Source organism: Moschus berezovskii, chromosome 6 (assembly GCF_049115385.1).
Source record: "Moschus berezovskii isolate FMDL1 chromosome 6, NW_MosBer_1.0, whole genome shotgun sequence".
Taxonomy (NCBI): Eukaryota; Metazoa; Chordata; class Mammalia; order Artiodactyla; family Moschidae; genus Moschus; species Moschus berezovskii.
Window position 1 is genome coordinate 22,238,003 of NC_142465.1, and position 15,927 is coordinate 22,253,929.

Sequence of the window (15,927 nt, forward strand, 5' to 3'; positions counted from 1 at the left end):
GGTAAAGGCATATTCAGTCAGAGGGGAGCCATGGGAGTAGGGGATCCCATCATGCATGCTACCATCCAACATCCAATGGAACCACTTCACACTCATCTCAGCCTCCAGCCTAACACTGACCAAATACTTACCATGTTCTAGCACTGTGCTCATTATGGGCTTATGTTGTGTGACTGCATCCAACCCTCAGAATCACTTTTACATAGTATTGCTAAATTAATGAATGAAGAACTTAAGACTCAAAGAGGTCAAGTAACTTGACTGAGGTCACATGACTACTACCTGTCAAGTCTGGACTAGAACTCAGGTCTCTGACAGCAGGGCCTCGGTTACCTCTCAGCTCAACTACACATGGTCACCCATCTAATCTCTGCACACTTGTCCTAGATATTTTCCACTCGTGAGGCTCACCAACATCCCTCCTCATGCCACCCCCAAGAAAACAGTCAAGTCTGCACTGTTTACTGAGAACATGTCTGTGCTGCCACAGAAGGTGGCATTCTTTAAGTTCAGGGTGACTTTTTACATGAACGTTCTTTCTTTCTCTTGGTCAAAATTCCCACCATGCTTCCAGGATTTCTTTTGTCTTGTGGATCTTCACCCCCATATTTGAAAAGCAGATGGACCTCATCATTTTCTGTAAACCCTGGTGGAAAACCGAGCTGACAGCTTCACAGGTATAAAAGCTGGAATCAGAATGAGCAGTACCATTCTGTTTTGTTACGAACCAACCAGGTAAGTGAAAGCCATTCCAGATGGAGAAGCATGGCACAAAACGGCGGGTGCTCTGAACACAGGTGCTTGACAATCTAGCCCCCTTCCTGAAGCACAATTAACATTATCGGAAAATAAATATAGAACTGACCAAATCAGTATTCAGAAAACTTATGATCTGAGTAAGTACCAAGAGAGCAGAGAAAATGTAAAAGATACGCTGACAAATTCTGTTTTATTACTAATTTACATGTAAAAATTGGTGCAAAGGAGTCAAAGAAACCTTACCACATTCCGGGGGAGGGGAGCATGCGGCAGTGTATCATAATAACTTCTGCCTTAAACTGATTTACTGATATTTAGTTTCTAATGGAGCTGAAAAGGAATACTATTTTTGAAAAATGCTTTAAAATTTTAACAAGTTTTGGTACACAGTCTCTGCCACAACCAAGATACATATTACTGGGCCTATTTTACTGAACGACACAGGGAGGCTCAGAGGGGTTAACTGGCATCTCAGGGTCATAGCCATGAGGAGTCCATGGCGCGAGTGAGCACACAAACCCCGGCTCTGAGTGCAGGTCTCAGCAGCTATCTGTCCATCAGTCTCCACGTTATTACTTTCTGGGATTTTGCACTGGTTCATTTCTAGTCAAATTTGGAAGAGAAATTGGGAAGTCAAGTTGCATATTTTTTATGGCCACTTCATGAATTATTATATTACTTTCTAAGCATTCATAGTATGTTGAATAGCATCCAAAAAGCACAGATAACCTTGTGATAAATTCGGTTTCTCTTATGTATGGTGAGCACTGCAGAAATTTGATAGAGTAGAGGGAGCTTTTGGCCTAGAGCCAGGAAGATAAGCTGTTCCTTCGAGGCAGTTACTTTGACGAAGGACTCACAGCACAGGTCCTGGGGACACACTGCTCAGGCTGGATCCAGGTCCTGCTGCTGCTAAGTCACTTCAGTCGTGTCCGACTCTGTGTGACCCCATAGACGGAAGCCCACCAGGCTCCCCTGTCCCTGGGATTCTCCAGGCACTGCCACGTGCTAATTCAGAGATCTTGAGCAAGTTACCAAATCTTCTTTAGCCTCAATTTCCACATAGGTAAAATGGGAATCACAGAACTGAGCTGTTGGATTTATTAAGACTATACAAGGATAAATGTAACTTGTTTAAAATACTTAGTTATTTAGTGTTGTGTGTGAACTACTACTTCCTCTGACCCTGGGATTCTCCAGGCAAGAATACTGGAGTGGGTTGCCATTTCCTTCTCCAGGGGATCTTCCCAACCCAGGGATCGAACCCAGGTCTCCTGCACTGGAAGCAGACGCTTTAACCTCTGAGCCACTAGGGAAGCTTCACTTTTACTTCAGTGAGTGAGTACTTATTATTATTAACTGCAAGGGAGAGGGACATTCTAAATATAGGAAGGAAGGGACATCTGCAAAGACACAGACATGGTAGACCAGGGACAGATCATTCAGGCTCCAGCCGGTAGGGGTAAGAAATATACCAGGAGACCACATCAGTGAGGGACCTGAATGCTGGGCCACAGAGGCAGGGAAGCAGTAAAGTTCAGTGGAACCGGTTCCACCACTAGACCCCTACAAGTCACTCTTGTCCTAGCACATCGCTTCCTCCCTGTGGAACCTCTACCCCTCATCTGTACGATGAAGAAGCTGAAGGAGAAAATTACTAAGAATTCAGTCGGATTTAACTTCCTCGTGTGAGCAGGGGCGCCACACTGAACGTGTTTAAGCAGGAAGAAAATATGACAGCCAATTAGGAAGGTTGGTTAGGAAGTACTCTTGCCTGGAAAATCCCATGGACGGGGGAGCCCAGTGGGCTGCCGTCTATGGGGTTGCGCAGAGTCAGACACGACTGAAGCGACTTAGCAGCAGCAGCAGCAGTTTGGGAGTATGTACTGAAGCAAAGAGAGAGGAGAGACCAGGGGCAGCTTAGAGACCAGCAGCAGAGTACTGAACACGCGTTAAATATTTCTACAGAGATTAGAAGCTGAAAAAGCAGAGATGTGCTTTAGATTCCAAGGAAGCATCCTGCTGGTAAGGTTATATGGATACATAACTAAGGCTACAGATTTTGAAAACCTAACTGTCCTAGTAAAACAAGTTCAGGGCAAAAATTAAAATGAAATAGAACCTAATTGGGAGAAGGAAATGGCAACCCACTCCAGTATTCTTGCCTAGAGAATCCCGTGGACAGAGGAGCCTGGTGGGCTGCTGTCTATGGTGTTGCAAAGAGTCGGACACGACTGAAGTGACTTAGCTTGCATGCATGCATTGGAGAAGGAAATGGCAACCCACTCCAGTATTCTTGCCTAGAGAATCCCGTGGACAGAGGAGCCTGGTGGGCTGCTGTCTATGGGTTCGCACAGAGTCGGACATGACTGAAGTGACTTAGCAGTAGCAGCAGAACCTAATTGATGTAAAATTTATCAAAGGTCAAGTTATTTCAATGAAAGAAATGGTTTGAAGTGTGAGGATTTAAAGACTGTACCAGATTAGAAAATGCATAAAACTTCCAAAACAAGTCACTTTGTGATATGATGGGTGGCTCAGATGGTAAAGAATCTGCCTGGGATACGGGAGATCTGTGTTCAGTCCCTGGGTAGGGAAGATCCCCTGGAGAAGGGAATGGCAACACACTCCAGCTTGGAGACTCCCATGGACAGAGGAGCCTGGCGGGCTATAGTCCATGGGGTTGCAAAGGGTCGGACACAATTGAGCAACTAACACTTTCACTTTCACTCTATTACGACACAGGCCCACTTGCTATCTTTTCATTTTTTGGATATCTTAAGTATTGATCATACTCAGTGACATGAGGGGGAAAATGCATAAGAGAAGAGCACGAGGAAATGCTGGAAACTCGGCCAAAAAAAAGTCTTTGCAAGCCAAAATGCCACTGGCTGCTCACCATGCCCTGCAGGTATTTGGACTTGGGAGAAAAAGAACTCAAAGTCAGAACATTTAACTCCCTCTCTAGATCACTGATCTAAAAGCTTTGGATCTCAAGATCCAAATGTCATTGAGGTCTCTCAGTCTTGTGAAATCAGTGGCTTTTCGGACATCCTTGGTGAGATACTTACTTGTCTCAGTTGATTCTGTCAAGATCTTGATAAGAATCAAAACGCAATGATAGTAACTCATGATTCCCTTGACCCTACATAAAACGATGCACAAACAGTTGACCTTTCTGAGGAAAGGGTCCGGTTCTCAAAGTCTCTGAGACCCAGAGAATTTAAGAATCACTGCTGATTCTTAGAGCAAAAAAGCCTTCTATGCTTATACTTAAAATATCCCAGTAATATCCCAGTTTACTCCCATGCCACAGATTAGTGTAACACTGGTTGTTCAGTCTTCAGAAATAACACAGAACAAGGCTTTTGCCTTTTTATTTCCCCTTATAAGCCATTTCTTGTTCATATTGACTAAAAATCTAACCAGGTCAATTGCTTTTTTCTTTTTTAAATAATAACTCAGTTAGTGATTTAGAAAAAACTAACATGACAACTCACAAGACTTTCTGGGTCATCTTTTCTCAGTGAAGAATACCTAAATAAGTTTAGATGATCCTTGTCTCCTTCAAATAAAAGATATTAAAAACATTTGGTCTCTACCATCTAACACAGGGAACTCTACTAAATGCTCTGTGGTGACCTAAATGAGAAGGATATCTACAAAAGAGGGGATATATGTATAAGTGATTCACTTCACTACACAGCAGAAAGACAACATGTACAACAATGATACTCCAATAAAAATTAATTTTAAAAATGTTGGTTTGCTTTATAAACACACCTTATGATGATGACTCCTGTTAAGTAGTACTAATTTCCTAATCATAAAATAAGGTGACTTCTACCTAGGAAATACAATTCAAGAGGATAGAATGATAGTTCTTAAATTGCAGTTGATATTGACATAAATTCAGTTCAGTCACTCAGTCGTGTCTGACTCTTTGCGACCCCATGAGTCACAGCACGCCTGGCCTCCCTGTCCATCACCAACTCCCAGAGTTCACTCAAACTCATGTCCACAGAGTCGGTGATGCCATCCAGCCATCTTATTCTCTGTCGTCCCCTTCTCCTCCCACCGCCAATCCTTCCCAGAATCAGTCTTTTCCAGTGAGTCAACTCGTCACATGAGGTGGCCAAAGTCAGTCAGTCAGTCAGTCAGTTCAGTCGCTCAGTCGTGTCCGACTCTCCGCGACCCCATGAATCACAGCACGCCAGGCCTCCCTGTCCATCACCAACTCCCGGAGTTCACTCAAACTCATGTCCACAGAGTCGGTGATGCCATCCAGCCATCTCATTCTCCGTCGTCCCCTTCTCCTCCCGCCCCCAACCTTTCCCAGCATCAGAGTCTTTTCCAGTGAGTCAACTCGTCACATGAGGTAGCCAAAGTATTGCAGTTTCAGCTTTAGCATCAGTCCCTCCAATGAACATCCAGGATTGATCTCCTTTAGAATGGACTGGTTGGATCTCCTTGCAGTATAAGGGACTCTCAAGAGTCTTCTCCAACACCACAGTTAAGACGTCATAAATTATGTACTGGGTTCTCATGTTCCAGAAATGGGCAGTTATGGGTTCATACCTCTATTCATCTCCCAGTTTCCAGGTGAGAATCATCAGGTTACTAACCATCACTAGGCTTCAGCTGCCTAATCAATACACTGGTGCATTAGTCAGGCTTCCCTTTGACTTAGACAGTAAAGAATACATGGGTGGGCAAAATCATTACCTCCTAGGGTTGCAATGACTGAAACAGAGAATCCACAGACAGTGCTTTGCGTGGTGCTTGGATGTTCACATGATAATATCTGCTGTAAAAAAGGCAAGGAGCAGGAGATACTGTACCTAAGTGGTTTATCTTACAAAGGAAGAACAACATTTTCTTTATGATAAGATTGACATGCTTGGCAACATAGCTAGTCAGTTTTTACAAATATTAGTTCTAATATACTCTGTCCTTTGAATACTGTTTAAGTCCAAAATTTAGCTTTAAATAGAGAAAAAAAATCTACTGACTGTAGGAGCAGAAAGTAAAATGCTAAATATCTCAAATTAATAAAAAATCAACTTTAAAAACTATCTACCTATCAAACTGTTGTTCTTCAATGGTCAAACAAAACTATGGGAGACCTCTGCTTTTAAAGAGAAGATACACTTAGAGATGGGAAAACTCAGAGACTCCAATCCTCCATTTTAATTCAGTGGTAATTCTATCCAAAGAACATTGTATTTGAAGAGAATAAAAATTCAGCACTATTCAAAACTGTCCACTTGAAGTGTGAAATTTGTTATCTAAGAATATTTTTATAATCTCCTATTATGTCAAACGGTAAGAGTCATGTATTAATATAATCTATTTAAAATAACTGCCTACTGCAAGACCAGGAAAGCCACAAATTTCTCACTTTCCCCTACTGATTTATAGACTGACCTTGAAAAGACACAGTGATTTCCACTTTTACAAGATGGGGGCTAGAACAGAAACCTGCCTTAAACATTTTAAGGAAGACAAATAATTACCCAAAAGATAAAGATAAAAATGTTTTCAAAAAGCAGCAAAGTCACATTCAATTAAACTCCCCCAAACGAAGAAAAATGATCATTAATGAAGGAAACGGTAGAAAGAACAGAAGGGAAAACTAATTTGATCTGTTTCAATGTTTGAATTCCTTTTTTATCAACACAATCATTAAGAGCTGCAGCTGAACCACCCCAAAGATACAAGTTTTTAAAGTTTGATTCACCCCCTTCCCAAATACCCTTTCTTTAGGTCTGAGTTTGCCACTTAACACTAGTCTTGCCACATTTTTTAGAAACAAAGCAAAATGTTCTGTAAATAGATGAACTATTATGCTGAGTAAACATGCCAAGAAGGATTTCAAATGGAAACCATGGGGACTAAGGTGTAGTACAAAATGTCCAAGAAGAAATTAAAAAGAAAATGACTGTAAAGTCACAAACCATGTGCTTCTGTGACATGGGAGTCACCCCAAGCAAACAAACTTAAGATTTGTGGGCAGAGTGCAAGTTGCCACCTACAGCAAAGGCGGAACTGACAGCATTGGCAAAGGAGTGATTTTAGTTGAATAAATTACAATGAGCAAAGGGTAAAAAGGTATTCTCAACCCACTTTCTTTTTCTCAGATAAAATGTACAAACATTATGCCTGCAAAGCAAATAAATCCAATCTGATATAATCTCCTTTAGTCAAGGCATAACTGGATTATTCCAACATGTACAATCTGAAGAAGTAGGACTGTGGAATAAGAGAATCTCAGGGCTAAAAAGGGCCTCCCTCAAGTTATCCAATTTGGTAGTTCTTATCTTTTGGGGGGAGGGTTACAGACTTCTCTGGGAAGCAGATGAAAAGTTATACATGTTCTTAGAAACACACATAGGGCTTCCCTCATAGCTCAGTTTGTAAATCATCTGCCTGCAATGCAGGAGACCTGGGTTCAGTTCCTGGGCTGGTAAGATCCCCTGGAGAAGGAAATGTCAGTATTCTTGTCTGGATAATCCCATGGACAGAGGAGCCTGGCGGACACAGTCCATGGGATCGCTAGAGTCAGACACAACGTAGCAAATAAACCACCACCACCAGAAACACATAAGGCACACAGCAAACATAATCTGGAATTTCATTTGAGAGTTGGAAAGTTTATGAACTCTAGATTAACTACTGATCATGTCCTAATTCCTCATTTTCAAAACCAAAAGTTGAATCCCAGAAAGGTTCAAAGATTTATTTGTCCAAAGTCACACAGTTGGGTAACAGCAGAGCTGGTATCAAACGCCCCAGTAAGCCTGACCTACTTCAAGATGCTTTTTTGCTCTACTGTTCTCCAGAGAGACGCTGTGGTTGTCTGTAGCCATAAAACTGAAAAGTCACTCATGTCCCTAAAAATCAATGAGTTTTAGGCTAAGGATGGGAATGCCACTTCTTTTCAAATATGGAAACAACCCCATATTGTAAGTTAATATTATGACCTCAGCAGTTCCCGACCTGTGCAAATGACTATCACCTGGGATGCCAATCCGACACATTAAATTCTCTACATCTGATCTCCATTGGCTGCAATCCAGTATTTCTGAGGCAGGGCCCTGACGGCTAAACTTTACATAAGGACCCTCAGAGATTGCGACTGGATGGTTCTCAAATGATATTCCACAAAACACCAGTTTGGAGACGTGATTCGCAAACATTTTTCTAGAAGCTCAATTCTTTGTTCCACCCAAGTCATATTTAGAAACTCAGACACATAAATAAAAGCAGAGCTGCTGGGGAGTCTCTTGAAGCCAGTCTGAAAACCACTGTCCTAGAAGATAATGCAGGTAATGGGACCAGGAGCTGGACTTCACTACTCATGGATCTCAGTTTTCCTATTTATGAAATTCTAAATTCTCTAAATTCAGCGCCAGTATCCTATGACCCCACAAACATGACTACCATCGCACCACCATTCTGTCCTCAGTTGCTAAGTGTGTCTAACTCTTTGTGACCCTGGACTGTATCTCACCAGGCTCCTCTGTCCATGAGATTCTCCAGGCAAGAATACTGGAGTGGGTTGCCATTTCCTCCTTCAGGGGATGTTCCCAACCCAGGAATCAAATCCGGGTCTCTTGCATTGAGAGATTCTTTACCACTGAGCCATCAGGGGAGCCCTATACTGCCACTACTAGCATAATATTTAGCAAGCACTTGCTATGTTCCTAGCACTAGTAATTTAATCTTTAAAATCACTCTATGAGGTTAAGTACAGTAGATCCTTGAACAACACATGTTTACATTTCATGAGTCTACTCATACTCCTATTGTGTTTCAATAGTACTACACAATCCACCGTGGTTGAATCCATGGATGCAAAAAACCACAGCTAGGGAGGAACCTTATGTGCAGAGGGCCAACTATAGGCTGTGAGATGATTTTCCACTGCCAACCCCTGTTGTACTATTAATCTATTATAATGATGAGGAAACTGAGGCACAGAGAGATTATGTGACAATAACTGTGGTTTTATATGTAATACACACACACACACATTCTCTTATTTAATCTACACCACAAAATTGGGAAGTAAGAACTGAGCTTCAGAAAGATAGTTTCTTATCTAAGGTCAAAGAGCAGGTCTGTCAGATGCTAAAATCCATTCTAACCAAAAAATTAGTACAAGTTGGATCCCATACTTCACCAGAAACCCTTTTAAATGGCATCCAAAAAGACAAAAAAAAAAAACACAAAAAACAAAACAAAACAAAAAATAAATGGCATCCATTTTCATGTCGTTATTGTGGTATTAGTGATCTGCTTTCATATATTCACAGAGATGGCTTAGCCCCAAACTAGATTATAAATGCTCTGAGACCAGGGATTATTTTATATCTTTCAATTTCCTACTCTATGAAATACTGGCTGTGCATTAAGTAGGTCTTTATTCAATCAGAAGTGATCTTCTAAATCCTTTTTTGTTATTAACTTGACTCCCCCCCAATAATCTGAAGCAAACACACTAATTTCATTTAGATCAACTCTTGAAATTAAAAAATTCCCCTCTGAGTCAGTTGCTGGAAGGGAGAAAAAAGACTTTTTTCAGTTTAATGATTTTACATTTGCCCCTGGGGAAAGGAATTATATTAATATTTTACTGTTAATAAGTATCTCTTTCCAGGCATTTCTTTCTCAAAATTTCTTGCATTTTTCATTGCATCAACTGATAGGTAACAGACTGAAAATAAGCAGATGGTTAAAGACAAGAACGGAAAATCTTGGAAGGTGCTTACAATACTTACTTATGCCACTTGAAAATATCAGTTTGACATTTCACAGGAAGTAGTGCTCATTAAGTAATATTCTTCAAACAGCAAAAATACTGAACAAGTAATTTTTCTTAAATGCCATTTTAATTTTGGACATGCTCAGCCTGTGGTCAGATACACCATCACCTTCCATCTGTGATTCCTTGCCCACATATTTGAAATTGGATGCCTAGGACCACTTCTGATCTCCCCTGCTCACTGCAGCTTCATGGTTCCACAAATAGCCCCATAAGAGTTGTTAATTTCCCAGCTGTGACCTACTTTAAGTCTATTTTGGAGACTCATATTAATCTAACATATATGTAAACCCATACAACATAGAAAAAGCTATGGTTTTTCCAATAGTCATGTATGAATGTGAGAGTTGGACCATAAAAAAAGCTAAGCATCAAAGAATTGATGCTTTTGAACTGTGGTGTTGGAGAACACTCTTGAGAGTCCCTCCTTGGACTGCAAGGTGATCCAACCAGTTCATCCTAAAGGAAATCAGTCCTGAATATTCACTGGAAGGACTGATGGTGAAGCTGAAATTCTAATACTTTGGCCACCTGAGGCAAAGGACCAACTCCTTAGAAAAGACCCTGATGCTGGGGAAGATTGAAGGCAGGAGGAGAAGGGGACAACAGAGGATGAGATATTTGGATGGCATCACTGACTCGATGGACATGAATTTGAGCAAACTCTGGGAGTTGGTGATGGAGAGGGAAGCCTGGTGTACTGCAGTCCAGGGGGTCGCAAAGAGTTGGACGTGACTGAGCAACTGAACTGAACTGAACTGATACAACATACATAAAACTAGTCATAATAAGAAATGCGATTAAAGTAAGGTCACAATATTTTGGTGTCTAAACTTTGACAGCATAAACCATCTAAAGCAATGGTTCTTAAATCTCCTTTAAGGAATAGCTTTAAAATGTAGATGCCTAGAGCCCTTCCTCAGTTTAAACAATGGGGCCCAGACACCTGTGACGTTCATGAACGCCACTGATAATTTTTATGCTGCACAGTGATGCACATCCTTACTTCATTCATTGAACAAACATTTCGTGAGAGCCTTTGACCCATACCAAATTTTGAATATAAACGTTTTCTTCTTAGTATAGTTCCTTGGCTCACAAACTAACAAGCAACTTGAGGAAAAGGATCATGATCTCTGTTGTGAAAAAAGTACTTCCCCCAGCCCATCCTTAAACCCAGCTGGGCATATAGGAGGCAAATGTTATACTGCTTGGATCACCAGCCCCTGAAATAAAACACGTTCAGATACTCCTTCAGATACTGCAGAGAATTTTTTTTAGCCTGGACTTTGTAGGTATCCAAAGAAATCTGCATGGTGTGTGTATGTGTGTGCATGTATGCGTATATTCTTAATTCTATATTGAGACTAAGCTAAGCAAGACTCAGATTGTAGCATTAAACTTCTATTTTGAAGCTTGGCTATGAACCCAAAATAACAACATTTACACCAGGAAATGCATATCAAGATAGGGAAGATAAATATCTCAACAAATATACTTTCTTTTTTACATACTACAACCCTCATTTCGTTCTTATTCTCACATCACTCTGCTCTCGAAATATTCAAATAACCAAGTGCCACTGGGCTCTTTTAAACCAGGAACTTACAACATGGCTTTTCAAGGTGTGTTCATTCCGAAAGCACACAAGGTAGCCCCGATGACCGCGTACCACGGCCGCTAGCCCGTGAGGCTGGGGGGGATCCCTGTCAGTTGCGCCCTCCCTCTCTGTTCGGCGTCTGGGAGAAGTGCGGCCTGAGGCTGGCGGTGATCAAGGGGCTCTAGTGAAAAGGGCTTTTGCTGAGGGAAGGGCTACGATGGGATGGGTGTGGGAGATGTGTCTGGTCAACGTCTGGTCAACAAACGATTCCAACTGTTGACTGAGGGGCAAACACCACTCGTGCGTAACCGGGTCTTAGAGCAGTTGGAAAGGGGAGAGTGAGCACCTCAGACCTCCTTTTGTTAGGCTCCTTAGAGAAGAGCAGGAAGACGTGTGGAAGGAAAATGAAACACGCCCAGGAGATAATGGGGAACAAGCTAGTGCTCACACATCAGCAGACAAAGCACACGCCCGTGTCCTTCACTGCCTGCAAAGGGGATGAGGAGACCAGCAAGGAAACAGTCCCTCAAGTGAGGTGCGGGGCCAACCTGACCAGCAAGACGCTCCATGGCCGCAGGTATCTCCTGACCTGCCCTCTACAGACCCTACAGGATAACTCAGTGACTGCTCTCCTGATCTCCAAAAGACACTAATCTGGGGCAAGAAAAAAAGGAAATCTTCAAAAAGTACAAGAGTCAGAGCAATTGAAAGCATTCCTTACCAATTTTGTAACGTCTTTCACATCATCAGTCACACGGTTCCTGCAGATCCCTTGAGTGTGGACGAGAGGATTAAATAGGAGCAGTTGAAGATAAATGCAAGTGATAATCCAAGTCTAAATGAAAAGAGAAAAAATGCTGGTGACCGTCAGTAAATATCCACAGTCACTCAAACAATTAACAACTAATATTTTCTGCCTTAATGTGAAAAAAAAGAATCTTTTTTTTTCTTTTAATATTACTGGCTTAAATACAATTAAATGCCTTACACACAAACTATGCTAACCAAATTTCTTAAAAATTCTCATTTAAAATATGGTTTGGATTTTTCATTTCAATGACAGTATCGTTAACTTTTGTCCAAAGCTTTCTATGGACAATTCCCCAATGGCAATTAGAAATGAACTTGTAGCAACATGAAAAGAATTTATCACTTAAGCTATTTTCTAAAAACTAGGGAATGCATAAAATTTGTACCTTAAGGCAGCAAAAAATATTTTCTCTACTTTAAATGTAGACTGTTTGGCAAGTAACAGCAAAACTCTGAGCATTGCTTTAACCCAATAACCTACTAGAATACCCAGTTAAAGTGAGGGAGAGATATTTAGATCTAGGAGAGAATTTAATCTAATTTGTGAGACATCAAAAGAATCATTGCTTTTAATCACAGTTTTTTAGTGATTTAACAAGGAAAAATATTTTCTTAGTCAATGAGAAGACATTTTTGAACACCAGCATGAAGTAATCACACACATAAACACACACACACACACACACACACAGGCTAACTCTCTTTCCAAATAACTCTTTCAACCATTTTAAATAGTTACTTTTATGCATGGCTTACTTTTTCTTATTACCCTATGTTTTTTAATTCCAAAAATTGGGACATCTATTTTTTTTCCCTCAGTATCTTTACAAGAAATAACAGCACCTGGAATATAAAAAATTCTTACTAAATATTTGCTGGATGAGTCAGTGATCAAGGTTAAAAAAGAGTCTAATGCTTCAAATTTGATACCTATTTATTGAACTTGAATGCGACAGGGACTGAGCCAACCAGAGAAACAAAGGTGATAAGACTCCCCTGAAATGCAGATTCAGGGAAATAAGTAATACCCACACCCTGTGATAAATGTTCTGGGAACCCAGAGGAGGAAGCAATTAATCAATTAATCTTAAGGGAGAGAACTCGTGGCAGAAAGGCAGTGCCAAGAAAAGCCACAGAGAAAATGTGACTCCAACTGGATTCTGGTGGACAGAGGAGGAATTTGCAAGAGTTGACAGGGAAGGGATGAGCATTCCAGGAAAAATAAACAAGAGGAGCAAAGGCATGGAGATGTGATGATATTTTAAAATGTGAGAATTCTTTTATGAGTTAACATTCATCTATGGCATCTTAAAATTACACAAAGGCCCATCTGCAAATGGCTAGAAATCTTTCCTACTTATTACGTAACCAGCCATGTATTAAATGGAACTGGATTATTATTTTCAGTTAATATCTGCCAGCTTAATAGATATTATACTGGACCAAGTTACAATTACCATTTACTAAAATTTCTAAGACTACAATGCTACCTACACAGATAACAATGGAGTGTAAACAAAACTTAAATCCCTTCATTGTTTTACCATTGTAATCTATGAATGTTAAGTAATCCTTCTTAATTTTGTTTAAGGCTAATTTGAGCTTGGTGGGATCCTGCTCTTCTCCCTTGGGCCAAAATAAAGACTAAATTGTGTACATCAGGGAGGGGTCCCTAACCTCTGGGATCTAATGCCTGATGATCTGAAGTGAAGCTGAGTAATAAATAATAGAAATAACATGCACAATATATGTAATATGCTTGAATCATCCTCAAACCATCTCCATCTCTACCCTGGCCCGTGGAAAAATTGTCTTCTGTGAAACTGGGCCCTGGTGCCGAAAAGGTTGGGAACCGCTGGTATAAATGATTTGTTTGGGGGATTCTGCTTTTTGGACAATCCCAACACATACCATCTCCTCTAAGAGTCTCCCTTCATGTATGTAAATGCAATGCTTAAACTCAAAGTGTCTCACACTGTCATTGCTAAAATCTGACCCTTCCTTGAAATAGATTTCTCCAACACCATCTTTCATGATCTGACTTTGGAATCCTCTGTAAGGATCTCTATAAAGGGCCAGTCTCTAATAACCTTATTCATACTCTAGGCTGTAAGAAATATAAAGGCACAGGGGTGAGGGAGGGGGAAATCGATAAAGGTGATCAGAAGGTACAAACTTTCAGTCGAAAGATAAGTAACTAGTAGGGATGTAGTATAACATGATAAATAGAGTTAGCACTGCTCTATGTTATATATGAAAGTTGTTTGAGAGTAAATCCCAAGAGTTCTTATCACAAGGAAAAGAATTTCTGCTTCTTTAATTTTGTAACTGTATGAGATGGCAGATGTTCCCTAATCTCAATATGGTCATCACTGCATGATGTATGTGAGTCAAATCATTATGCTGTACAACTTATGTAGGGTATACGTCAATTATATCTCAGTAAGACTGAATGGAAAAAAAAAGAAATATAAGGGCAGAAATTCTGTTGATTTCTCTTTACCATGTCTTATGCCTGACACTGAAGAAACACTACACAAACATTTGTTCACACATTCATTCATTCAGCAAATATTTATTAAGCACCTAGTGTTACTGTGTGCTGGGCACTGTTCTAGATGCTGGGGATATATTAGTAAAAACAAAAAGCAAAAATCCCTGCCCTTATGAAGCTTAGCTTCTAGTGAGAGAAGGCAGACCATGGCCAATAAAACTGATAAATAACCAGATTATATAGTATGTCAAAAGTGTGACATGCAAAGAGAGAAATTAGATCTCAGTAAAGGGACTGGAATTATAAGGCCTACTTTTCTCTACTAGCAGCAGGGTCTTAGGTTCAAGGTGATGGTTACACTCATGAGGCATTGGAGGCTTCACCCAGCACCAAGTGTACTACTGAGCTTCGAGAAAGGAAACAGGAGAGGCGGCAAAGAGCATGCACAGCAGAGTAGAACTCATGACTGACTCCTGCCCCATCCCTAATGTCCCCATATCACTGCACCCCTGGGGTATGTGGCAATGATTCACAATGCTGGGTGGGCAGGACCACTGCTCAGGCTTATCGCTCGCTAGTTGAGTAGCCCCTTCAGGGACATGCCATGAGCTGCCACTCATTCTCCACTATAGCTACTCCCACCAGTAACAGTCTCAACAATAAAATGCATACTGGTGATTGTTCGGCTACCTAATAACTTCAGCAGGATTCTCTTGGGTGAAGTTTAGGTATACTCCTATCAGTTACTTGAGTTCTTGATACAAAGAGGAAGGTAGAGAGGTCAAATCCCCAGGCATCTCTGAATCTAGAGAAAAGGTCACAGTACCAGCTATTAACGCCACCTCTCTTTCCCCAGAGACTGCAATATGAATGACTGCAAAAAGAATGCTATTTTGGTGGGGCCTCATTGGGAAGGCAATGTTTTATCAAAGATTAGATGGCGCTAAGGGAATTATCCATGCAGATGTCTGCAGGAGAGTATTATAGACAGAGAAAGAGAAGCCACTGCTAACTCCTGAAGGTCTATTTTGTTGTTTTCAATCGAATCTTTCAAGATATTTTATTATAAAAGTAATATATTATCATTACCAAACACTTGGACAATAAAGGAAAAACCTACTTGGAATGTCACTACCCTGACAATTTTTAGAAAGTGTATCTCCCCCCACCATTATAAAAGAAATGCATACTCATTGATTTAAGGAACCTGCTTTATTTAAGGAAGAGCAAGAAGAAAGCAGGGCTTCTCAGGTGGTGCGAGTGGTCAAGAGCCCACCTGCCAATGCAGGAGACAAGAGACCTGGGTTCTATCCCTAAGTTGGGAAGATCCCCTGAAGGAGGGCATGGCAACCCACTTCAGTATTCTTGCCTGGAGAATCCCATGGACAGAGGAGCCAGGTGGGCTACAGTCCATAGGGTTGCAAAAAGCTGGACAGG

The 15,927-nt window shown here is 40.9% G+C and overlaps 1 protein-coding gene across 4 annotated transcripts in view; it reads right to left on the bottom strand.

Moving 5' to 3' along the window:
* The window catches only part of KITLG (KIT ligand), a 102,224-nt gene that overhangs the window by 49,059 nt on the left and 37,238 nt on the right, over positions 1 to 15,927 (bottom strand). For all 4 annotated transcript variants that reach the window (XM_055394361.2, XM_055394362.2, XM_055394359.2 and 1 more), the window contains exon 2: positions 11,908 to 12,021. In XM_055394361.2, the coding sequence (XP_055250336.2) occupies positions 11,908 to 12,021 (114 nt within the window). The remainder of the gene's footprint in view (positions 1 to 11,907; positions 12,022 to 15,927) is intronic.